The sequence below is a fragment of the Danio aesculapii genome, chromosome 24 (assembly GCF_903798145.1).
Source record: "Danio aesculapii chromosome 24, fDanAes4.1, whole genome shotgun sequence".
Classification (NCBI taxonomy): domain Eukaryota; kingdom Metazoa; phylum Chordata; class Actinopteri; order Cypriniformes; family Danionidae; genus Danio; species Danio aesculapii.
The window spans coordinates 2,792,440-2,804,816 of record NC_079458.1 but is presented as its reverse complement, the minus strand read 5'-3'; the positions used below and the strand labels follow the sequence as shown (position 1 = coordinate 2,804,816).

The 12,377-nt window shown below is 34.3% G+C and overlaps 1 protein-coding gene across 1 annotated transcript; it reads right to left on the bottom strand.

The window, feature by feature from the left end:
* Window positions 1-713: 713 nt before the first annotated feature.
* LOC130218460 (cytochrome c oxidase subunit 6B1) lies at window positions 714-4,185 on the bottom strand. The gene is made up of 4 exons (XM_056450654.1): window positions 4,043-4,185; window positions 3,319-3,432; window positions 1,307-1,407; window positions 714-966 (listed from the first exon to the last, which is right to left on the bottom strand). Exons 2-4 carry the CDS (start codon window positions 3,422-3,424, stop codon window positions 913-915), a joined length of 261 nt encoding a protein of 86 aa, XP_056306629.1. The 5' UTR covers window positions 3,425-3,432; window positions 4,043-4,185; the 3' UTR covers window positions 714-912.
* Window positions 4,186-12,377: the final 8,192 nt, after the last annotated feature.

Below are 12,377 nucleotides of genomic sequence, written 5' to 3'. Positions count from 1 at the left end.
CAAGGCTATTAAACGTTTGATTCTGATTGGCTGATGAACTTTCTAATGCGTCCCATTGTTTTCAATTAAAGGTTTTTAACACATTACAGTAAGAATCATTTGATGAGGTGTTAAATCGATCACAATGCAGGCCCTAAATACTAATAAAATACTTAAATTCTCTAAGCTTTACTATTATCTTTTAAACCACTTGACGTTTTGGTCATCCAACACAGTTTAGTCTGATCACTACTTTAATATATTTTTATAATTTTTACTTATCCTACAGGGCTGTTGAATGCTTGATTCTGATTGGCTGATGAGCACTCTATAAGGTTATTTTCAGATATAAGCACAGCTAAAGTAGTTCCGGCAGGTTTTGAGTGCATTACAGCTCTGTATCACTACGCTGAATGATTGGAGTTATTGTAGTCATGAAAAAAACACAACAGAAGGTTTAGGAGGAGATGTGGAAGAAACTAGTGCTACACACAGGAACAGTTTGAGAACAAAAACCTGACTAACGTCTCAAATACTACATCTAATATATAAATATTTATAGTCAGAAATAATTCACTCAGTATCATGGCTGCGTCTCCAGCTCAGATGTGCAATATTTTAGTAATAATTCAACAAGCTGTCGTTTATTCCTCGCTTAGTGACAAATATTTGATGTGTTGCATGCTGATGAACTGCTCGATTGGGACTCTATAAAATAAAACCTCACGACTGAATCAACATTTCAGTGCCTGAGATTTTAATGCAGATTCTGCAACACTTTCATTTAAATAAGGAATGACATTAACAATCGGCCTCATCCTCCAGACTGACAGGTGCATTTATGAACAAACATTAATAAGGCCCTGTTCAGCTGGAGAGAGACGTGTCCACAGACAGATGCGTTTTGGTTCCCCTGATGATGCGCGTTAACCTTCAGATCTTCCCTGGAAAATTTCCATCTTCCCTCTGAGTGTCCCATTTCTCGATCTGAGAGACACACAAACATAGTCAAGTTATAGTTACAGACCCTAAAATGAAAATGTACTCACTATTTACTCCAACCCTTTAATGGATTTCTTCATTAAGTTGAACACAAAAGAAGATATTCTGAAGAAAGCTGGAAACCTATTGACTTCCACAGTAGGAAAAACAAATACCATGGAAGTCAATGGTTTCCAGCATTCTTCAAAATATCTTCTTTTACGTTCAACTAAGGAAAGATTAACGAGTTTTGAGTAAATGATGACAGAATGTTTGGGTGAGCTATCATTTTTAAGAGCGTGCATCGATCAGGTGGTTATGTTGATGTGGATGATGGGATGTTTACCCAGGACAGAGGGCAGAGAGATTTGTAGACCCGCTTGTACCAGTCACATGGAGTTGTGTCTACACCTTTGGCATCCAGAGCTTTTTGGCATCGGTGATAATCTGGTAAATAAAATAATTATTATATCATTAATACATCTTGAAGGTGGGTCTAAACGATAAACAGACTCCATTTTACATTTATTAGTTTAAGTAGTGCTAAATCACTAAATTAATCATATATTTTCCCTAATTACTAATTACTAAGCAACATTGACCTCATTTGTAAATTGTAGCTTATTTCCTGATCCTGGAGAGAAAACATTTGCTATTTTTACTATCATATACACTTAAAATTGTGGAAACTTGTCTGTTTTTGTGAATGATTTAAGCTACTTTTAAAATGCTCATTTGTAGTTTTTAAATGACTATCATTTTCAAGAGAGGTTGAAATGGAAATAGTTTATCAAATTATAAAGCTGTTATAGCCACTTTTGATCAATCTAATCCGTTTGTTTCAAGTTACACACCTCCAAATTTCCAACAGTAGAGTTTCATTCAGATTTATACTAAATAATTAACCACAAATAACAATCCTGATACATAATAATAATATATTCTGTATATATTGTTTATATGCAGACACTGGTGCCACCCAGCACCTGATTAAGCACAATGGGTGCCAGATCTTTTAGCTCTACGGCTCTTTGGCTATGGAACTGGATTTAAAGAACAGTAATAGTCTTTTAGTAATAATAGTTTTCAGTAATAGACTTTTAAATGCCATCTTAAGACCCATCTTTTTGAGCAGGCTTTCCTATGACTATTTTTTATCATGTTATTTTATATTCAAGATGTGTTTTGTATATAACTCTTTCCATATTTGAAATGATGTTTGGCAACGTTTTATTATTTGTTTTTGGTATGTTTGTTTTAAGGTGACCTTGGGTGTCCAGAAAGGCTCTATTCATAAATAAAATGTATTATTATTATTATAAAGAAGAAGAAGAAAAAAAAATACTATAGTATTTTATGGTAAACATGAGTGTTTTTGAACCATACAATAGTGAAGTAGTTGAAGTAGTATTGACTATAGTAAACCGTTATAAATACTATAGTATGCTTTAGTTTTTACAACACAGGAAATGTACAGTACATTTGTAATTTATCATATTACTATAATTGTTGTATTACTATAGCAAATATAGAATTACCACAACAGATTAATTCAAGTACTTTACTATAGTATGGTTTAAAAAACACTAGTATTTACCATGGTGTTATTTATGTGGTTGTGTAAAACTACTAAAATATACTGAAATACTAACCCTTTGATGTATTTCAGGTAGTTTTACACAACCACATGAAAAACGCACTATAGTAATTTTAAACAATACTAGAGTAAAGTAGTAGTAGTATAGAAAAGTTTATTCCTTCTGTTAAAGAAGATATTTAGTGTACTAAAGCACACTAACTGAAGTACACTATCTAAAGTACACTAAAGAATCTATTTTAAAGAAAGCTGAAAATCAGTAACCATTGACTTCCATAATAGGAAAAGCAAATACTATAGATGTCAATGGTTACAGGTTTCCAGCATTGTTCAAAATATCTCCTTTTGGGTTCAACAGAAGGATTGAATTTTTTTTAATTAATGCAAAATTAATTTATAATATATTTACTTTAATTACTAATTATTATTAAGGAAAACTGGCCTCATTTATGGAAAATGTAGTTTATTTCCTGATTCTGGATTCTGTGTTTGTGAATGTTTTGAGCTACATTTGATACAATGCTAATCTGCAGTATTTGAATGATTATAATTTAAAGATTATAATTAAAATTTCTTTAAAATGGAAATAGTTCATAAAACAGGAGAAGGATTGAAGCGAGTAAACGGAAAGTAAATGATGACATTTACCAAAAACTTAAATTTTTGGGTGAACTATGCCTTTAAGATCAATAATCGATAATTGTGATTGATAAATAAATGCGTTGATGATGATTGAGGCAGTATGTTAATATTAAACTCACCCAGGTAATTCTGCCAGCAGTTTCTCGTTTGGTTCTGGTTCGGGAAGCGGGCATCGAAGGGCGCCGTGCGGTAATTCTCCAGCTTCTGCTTGATATCCTCTGCCATGACTGTCCCTTTAAGAGACACACAGATCCACATCACCGTATTCTCATGAAAAATACATCCCAAATCAACAGCAAACCGGCTTAAGATCCCGCTTCTGTTAGCATTTCAACTCTACACGATCTTTAAAACAATGCGTAAAACATCTGACAGACGATTTACAACTCCTACCAGCGCATCTCAGGGGAAAAAGCCCATATAAGTCCATAACTGCGTCAGAATGTGCTTGATTTTAAGAATGACAGAACATCAGTATCATATAATATGCTATAATGTTTATATTGACCACTGTGATGATACTTATTCAGCGCAGCTAGGCCATGGTGACGGTGCCTACGTGACGATTTCATATCTATAACTTATAATACATAATTATTAATTACACAATAGCGTATCTAATGTGTCATATTTCATAAGTTATTTAATGTAAGTACTTATTAGTCTTTCTTACATTAAATGCATGTGCTATAAGCGATGCCTTTGGCGTAATGACAATCACATTGCTAAATACTTTCGCTTTTACAATGAGAATCAATTTCCGATCCCTCAGTGAATAAAGCCAGAAGCTGTTTAGTTTCCACACACATTTCTGTAAGGATGATCATAATAAGGTGTTTTTACCTGTGTGATGTGAGGCGGCTGCTGATCTGAGTGACTTTTGTTCAGTGACACACAATCCTCATCCACTTGCCGTGTGTGTGTGCGCGCTAGTAAGTGCACTTGAGCGCTGGCGTGCAGTCCTTTACACACGGTATGGCGGACTCAGGTCACATTGGAACGACAGATGCGATATATGCATAGGATGTGATGCACTTCATCCGACAGACACCAGGCGCCCTCATACATCAGCATTTATGAATGAATCAATAGCTAATAATAAGTTTAATTGTGGGCTTGTTTAATGTGCATTGGTGTAACCTTCAGAAATGCGTGATATATGTCATCATATCCGGAAAAAGCATTGTTGTGTGCACTACAGCAGGTTAATGATTAACATCATGTTTTCGTGATTATAGTCCAAAGATCCCAATATGTACGTTTCTTGAGCGGCTTATAGCTTTTTATTTGCCGAAATATTAAATAATATTATACTTAATCTAAAGCTAATTAATCATCCCACATGTAAAATAGGCTACTATTATAACTTATGGTAGTATTTTTGATTCATACTACTAGTATATACAAGACTTGGTTAATGAATGCTACAGCATACTGTAGTATTAGAGTCAGGGTGCGATTAACATGGGGGTTTGGGGGGGATTGAACCCGCTAATTAATGCTTGATCACCCCTGAAGGACATCAAAACAAGCTGAAAGGGGGGGGGGGTCAGCCCTTTAATAGTAAGAAATAGTTTTCTCTGATCTATATGTTAAATATTAATAATTAACATGTATAATATAAATAACCGTTTGACCCCCTCCCCCCTATAATGGTTGATACCATTGTGGATGCATAATCAGTCCAATCAGTGCTAGGAAAAATATCATTCACCAGTCAGAAACTGGCACCGATGGCCATCTTAAGTATTCACAAAACATGTTTCTTGTAAAATAAATGTTTATATCTACATGTAGCCTAAAAAAAAGAAAAATCAGACATCATTTGTATAGTTTGACCTACAGTAACACCTAAAATAGTGTCTAAATATCCCTCAAAACACTGAAAACATACATTTTATTAATAAATTAGATGTAATTCAAATCCATTCATACATTTGATTCACTGAAGCATGTATTACTACCAAAAAAAGTTGACCCCCTCGATCGTCAATATATATTTTGCACACTGATTATAGTGAACGGATCAACTAATAAATACTGTAGTGTACTAGTTTTTACTACAGTAAATCCTAACAAATACTGTTATAAAAATAGTTTATTATATAGTTATAAAACAACTTAGTATACAGTATTAGGAAATGTTTTCATTTGTTGTATTAGTAACTATAGAATCACCACAACATATTAAATGAAGTACTTTACTATAGTATGGTTCAAAAGCACTATAGTATTTACAAGACTTGGTTAATAAATAGCATACGGAGTCTGTGCTATTATTGTGAACTGATAAACTGTAATAAATATTGTAGTATACTTAAGTTTTTACTACAGTAAGTACTCATAAATACTGTTATAAATAGAATATTATAGTTGTAGTAAACTTAATAGTACAGTATTGGGAACTATTGTGTTTTTATAGTTGTTGTATTACTATAGTAACTATAGAATTACCACAACAGATTAATCTATGTACTTTACTATAGTATGGTTCAAAAACAGTACAGTATTTACAAGACTTAGTTAATAAATAGCATACTGCGGTATTATCGTGAACTGATAAACTGTAATAAATACTGTGGTATACTTTAGTTTTCACTACAGTAGAAAGTGATAGAGTTACTGTAACATATTACATGATGTACTTTACTATAGTATGGTTCAAAAACACTACAGTATTTACAAGACATTTATTGATTGATTGATTGATTGATTATTCAGCCCCAAGGGAAATTCATAAATTCCAGCAGTATCCACAAATAAGTATTAAAACGATAGCAAAATAAATACATAGACCCATGCTCAGAATTTATACATACATATATACACATCTGAGTACATATACCTATATAAACATGCAATACAGTGATATACCTACATACATTATAAAATAAAAAATTAAGTTATTAAATAGCATACTGTGGTATTATTGTGAACTGATACACTGTAGTATACTTCAATTTCTACTACAGGTAAAAACTAATAAATACTGTGGTCTAATTTAGTTTTTACTACAGTAAAATGTAGTACAGTATTGGGAAATGTGTTTATAGTAGTATCATCATGCATTTATAGAATAACCACAGCAGATTAACATATGCACTTTACTATAGTATGGTTCAAAATACTATAGCATTTCCACTAAGTTACTGTAGTATTTAATTCATGTAAATATCTTCTGATTTGAGTGCAATATATGCACTGTGATTTTTAAAAAATAAGTGACTGGAGCTAAAGGTAAAGATAACTAAAGAAGTTGCATGTGCTTGAGTCTGTTAATAGTTCCAGTATCACCTACAGGGTGGTTTTGAGGAATTCTGTAGCCTCTATATACAGTACAGGCCTAGTGTTTGCCTTTTGTTGATTTAAATGGGTGGGGGCTTTATGTAAACACCCCTTCAGTCATTCCTATCTAAAGCCCTGAGTACTGTGATAAATGGAAAGTATTTTGAATGTCTATTTTGGCATGGAGCAGGTCAAATAACAACCATAGTAAACAATGAATGGTTCATTACTGAAAGGTACTTTCACACCGCACGACATCCCATTAAAAACCAGAGTAAAGTAAAGGGAAGTAAAAGTAGATATTGTAAATATTTTGTTACAAGATTGTCCTGGTATCGGTACGTCACTATTTATTTTTCTGACAACTTATTACTTTTACTCATATTATTTTAATCAAATATCTATACTTTCTACTCCTCATATTTTTAAACCAGGCTCATTGCTTTGATTATAATGTGTTTTGTGGCAAGATCTACTATTTCTTGTCATTTTTTTGCCTTTTTGATGCATTAAATCTTCAGCTTTTACAGAAATGTTGCTGGACAATATTACAGTGATGTTACTTTGCAAAAAAAATACATCAAACTGATAAATGTGAGGATTTAGCTTATATGTATGATGTGTGGGCTAGTCCTTAGTGTGAAACTAAAACAGGTAGTAGTAATGGATACCTTGTTTCTTCATATGTGAAGCCATCATTACTTTCACTTGTACAAAAGTTAGGCAGTACTTCAACTTTTACCAGTCATTTTACACACGAGTATTTACAACAAAGAAAACAAAGAACTTTTGCCATCTGTTAAAAACACGTGATGTTTTGTGTCCAGAGCGCGCGATGCTCGTGTTTTTCTTTCTCGCGTTCACGAGATGCGTTTAATAGTCTGACGCTTACGTTAATTAGATTAAATTAAACGTGTCGCTAATCTCACCAGGGACTCATAAACGGGCACCAGAAGGTTTTGATTATGTTCTTCTGCATTTCTTTTTTCTTAATAACATATAAAGGCGCATGAAGCACTCGAGAATAACTGTTTGCGTGTCCCGCCGTGAACCTCAAGCGCAGTGACCGGAATTTGACTGACGCCAGGCGCGCGCACTGACACTAGAGCGCGTGGTCTGTATTGTACTGTACGTCACGTGACACGCAAAGCATGCTTGTTGTGTACACGTCAGCTTTGCTAGTTACTTTTCTTGGAATCTTCCACATATATATTTGTTCACTAACAAAGTAAAAGAAATTACATACAGGCCTAAAATATTACATGCTATTCTTTTAATAGTACACCCAAATAAATAGATGCTCAATATTAAAAACAAATGTACATTTTGAAAGTTGTTCATGTTTTTTTGTAAATGTACTTGTGTATTTTGGACTGAACTATGTAGCTATCTCAGAAAAGATTAATGCTGAAATTTGTATAAATATGTTTGAAATTTTCTTTTATTATTATTCTAAAGTTTGCAAGTTTTTAAAGTGTAGATTTTTGGAAAAGACTGCAGTACTGGCTATTCTTCTAGTTGACTATAGGTCATATATTTTATCTTTAATGGGCATTAAAACTAAAAATCTATTAAAAGTCAAAGAATAACCTTGTATAATTTTCCCTCTGGTTTTTGTCTTAATATACAAGCTTCTACATTTTATTTTTCTTAAATGGAATATGCATAATGTAACACCATTAATGCTGATCTACTGGGATTTTCATGCACAACCATCTCTAGGGTTTACAGAGAATGCTCTGAAAAAGAAGAAATATCCAGTGAGCGGCAGTTCTGTGGGCGCAAATGCCTTGTTGATGCCAGAGGTCAGAGGAGAATGGCCAGACTGGTTCCAGCTGAAAGAAAGGCAACAGTAACTCAAATAAGCACTCGTTACAACCGAGGTCTGCAGAAGAGCATCTCTGAACACACAACACATCCAACCTTGAGGCGGATGGCCTACAGCATAGAAGATTGGAGAAATGTTGCCTGGTCTGATGAGTCTCCATTTCTGCTGCCACATTCGGATGGTCGGGTCAGAATTTGACCTCAACAACATGAAAGCATGGATCCATCCTGCCTTGTATCAATGGTTCAGACTGGTGGCGGTGGTGTAATGGTGTGGGGGAGATTTTCTTGGCACACTTTGGGTCCATTAGTACCAATTGAGCATGGTGTCAACGCCACAGCCTACCTGAGTATTGTTGCTGACAATGTCCATCCCTTTATGACCACAGTGTCTCCATCTTCTGATGGCTACTTCCAGCAGGATAACCCTCCATGTCATAAAGCGCAAATCATCTCAGACTGGTTTCTTGAACATGACAATGAGTTCACTGAAATCTTGTGACTATGAAGGCCATTTGAGTACAATCCAATAGAGCACCTTTGGGATGTGGTGGAACGGGAGATTCCCATCATGGATGTGCAGCTGACAAATCTGCAGCAACTGCGTGATGCTGTCATGTCAATATGGAGCAAAATCTCTCAGGAATATTTCCAGTGCCTTGTTGAATCTACGCCATGAAGGGTTAAGGCAGTTCTGAAGGCAAAAGGGGGTCCAACCCGGTACTAGTAAGCTGTACCTAATAAAGTGGCCGGTGAGTGTATGTCATGAACCCACAGTAATCTCGTTGTTTGAAGCATTAATCTGGCTAATTAATTTATACACATTTGTAACAGCGCTTTAAAAGATTATTAAACTTTTTATGATCAAAACTTATTAAAAACTATTAAAATATGTCTTTTTATTAGAATTAATGATCAGCAACTTGTAGCTTGTGTAGGCTTCTGTAAAAACTCTACAGCATTTAACATTATTAAACACTCTAGATACTATTTTTAATTTGTGTAATTGTATAGTGTTGTGTTTTTATTTGTATGACTAATTAGCAGAATTAGCAGTCTCTAAAAAGGGAAAATACTAGTAAAAGCGTAGCTTATGAATAATTATTAGACCTTATGAATATTCATGAGCTACAGCCAAATGAATAGATATAAAAATGCACATTTCATAAGGCCTTTAATGAACATTTTGACTTACATACTCTCAACCGAAACATGGAAAGGGTGGGACATAGTGTAGCTCCTCCCCTTTTTAATAAAACAGCCAATAGCGTTTTGTTTTATCACTGCTCTGCCAGTAAGCGGTTGAGCTCAAACGCATCAAATGAGAAGAAGGGGGTGGGGCATCTCAGATACTAAAGAGCATTTGATTGGTCAGAAGTTTTGATCAGAAACTGAAGTATGAGGTGATGTAACCACAATACAGTTGCTTCATTTAGGCAGCAGTGACAAACTACAAGCTTTACATGTTTATATCAGTTTTATATCTGAATTTTGTTAGTGTTTTGGAGCACACTAGCCTATAGATATCCTTAAAAACGAACAATACTGATGCTAACATCTAAGAAAAAACCTTTATTTTAATTTCACAGGAGCTTTAAACATGACAATCCTGCATTAAGAATTCAAAATAAAAGCACTGAATAATACATTCAGTTTAATGCAATCAAAAATAAGATCCTCACACCTGATCTACAGGTTTACACACAAGAAAATAAAGATGATCAATTATAAATAGAGCATCATGCGTGTTAATGTGAGACATGTTCATCCTCTCCAGCTGTATATAATGAACAGTGTTGTTGTTTAGTCCACTTCAGAGTGTGCTGGTGCAGCAGATGAAGCTCATCAAGCTCAGATTTTACCACAGTAAACTAGAGGTAAGTGTGTGTGTGTGTGTGTGTCTCTGTATGTGTGTGTGACGCTCATAACAGTAGTGATTTTTAGGTCCTATTTAAGGCACTCAGATGTACAGAGAATATATTAAAAAGGTCAGCAGTGCATCTCTTAGAGGAGCAGCAGCAGCATAAAACAGCAGAACACAACACACACTTCATTACAACAGATGCATTAAACCCTTAATCAATCAGACACACACACTCTCCATGCTAAAAAACAAACCCCCGTGATAAATAGCAACAAATATCCATTCAGCTTTTCTCTAAGTGTTGCGTTGTGTGCGTAAAACACAATACACACTCCATAATAGTGTTCCTCAAAGCATCACTCTTAAAGGGACAGTACACCCAGAAATGAAAACTGCCTCATTTACTCTCCAGCATGGGATTTTAACCATACAGCAGTTTGTTTCTAATGTTGAACGCAGAAGAAGATATTTTGAAGAATGCTGATTTCTGACATCCACTGACTTTAATAAAAGGAAAAAAATACAATGGAAGTCAATGGGTGCCAGCTACTAGTGTTTAAATAAATGTCTTCTTTTGCATTCGACAGACAAAAAGAAACTCAAATAGGTTTAATAATCAGTAAATGATGACATGTTTAATTTATTTAGGGTAACTGGCCCTTTAATTAGAAAACTGCAGATGCAGAACAATAAAAAAAATAGCTTTAAACTCAAATCTCATGTCATATTTCACACCAAAATAAGAAATTGCTAAAGAAAATAAGGCTCATTTTGTTTATGACATGTAAGCTACTTTCCAGCTAGATTCTTTGGATTGCATGAGATTCACCTTTACATGAACTCCCTGATAATTGCAATATTAATGCACCTATTTATGCATTAAATCTGAAACGATTCGCAGGAGTTTATGATTGTCATAAAGTACCCAAAAGATTATATCAATAAATACAATTAAATTTAAAGGGACCGTGCACCCAAAACTGAAAAATCTGTCATTGTTTACTCATCCTCCTCTTGTTTCTTCTGAGGAACACAAAAGAAGATATTTTGAAGAATGTTGGGGGGTAAACAGCCATTGACCTCAATAGTATTTTTGTTTATGCTATTAATGTCAATGGCTGCCTTTTTCTAAACATTCTTCGAAATATCTTCTTTTGTGTTCAACAGAAGAACAATTTACATACGTTTAGTACCACTTGAGAGTGAGTAATAAAATTTTGGGGTTCAATATCCCTTTAAATGTGTAGTACAGATAGCAAAACTGACGATTTGACTCAATTAGTGTCTTGGGTTTCATTCTATAGTGCAGGTTTAAGCAAGACTAGATCAGAATAACTGATATTATATATAAAAAGAGCTTTGTTTTGGTTTGAAAGAGCGAGACTAAAAGGGTTTACACAAAGCCACACAGTTTTCTGGCATTTGTGTTGAATATTAGAGTTGAATATTAAAGTGTTAGTTCACCCAAAAGTGAAAATTCTGTCATCATTTACTCATCCTCCACTTGTTTCTTCTGAGGAACACAAAATAAGATATTTTGAAGAATGTTTGGTGGGGGAACAGCTATTGACTTCAATAGTTATAGTAATTGTTGCTGCAATTAATGTCAATGGCTGCCTTTTTCCAAACATACTTCGAAATATCTTCTTTTGCGTTCAACAGAAGAACAATATACATTATTCAATAATATACATAAACATGAGTACATAAGAATAATGAGGATGAGTAATGATGAGGAAATCTTCATTTTTGGGTGCACTATCCCTTTAACGGTGTAGTCGGGACAGCAAAACTCTGATGATATGACTCAAATAGTGTCTTGGGTTTTAATCTATAGTGCAGCTTTAATCAAGCCTAGGTCAGAATAACTGATATTATATACAAAAGAGCCTTGTTTTGGTTTGAAAGAGAAAGACTGAAAGGTTTTTGGCCTTAGTGTTGAATATTAGAGTTGAATATTAAAGTGTTCTGTTATTAATTACTCTCCCTCATGTTGTGAGACCTTCATTCATCTATAGATGAAATCCGCGAGCTCTCTCATCCTCCATAGACTGCAATAGTCCTGACTCAACATGCGCAATATACTGACACTGAGGTGGAGAAACTGTGGCATTAATGCCTCATTTTTATTTTATGCATGCATAAAAGTATTGTCATAGCTTGATATAATATTCTGACTGACCCACTAAAGGCATATGGACA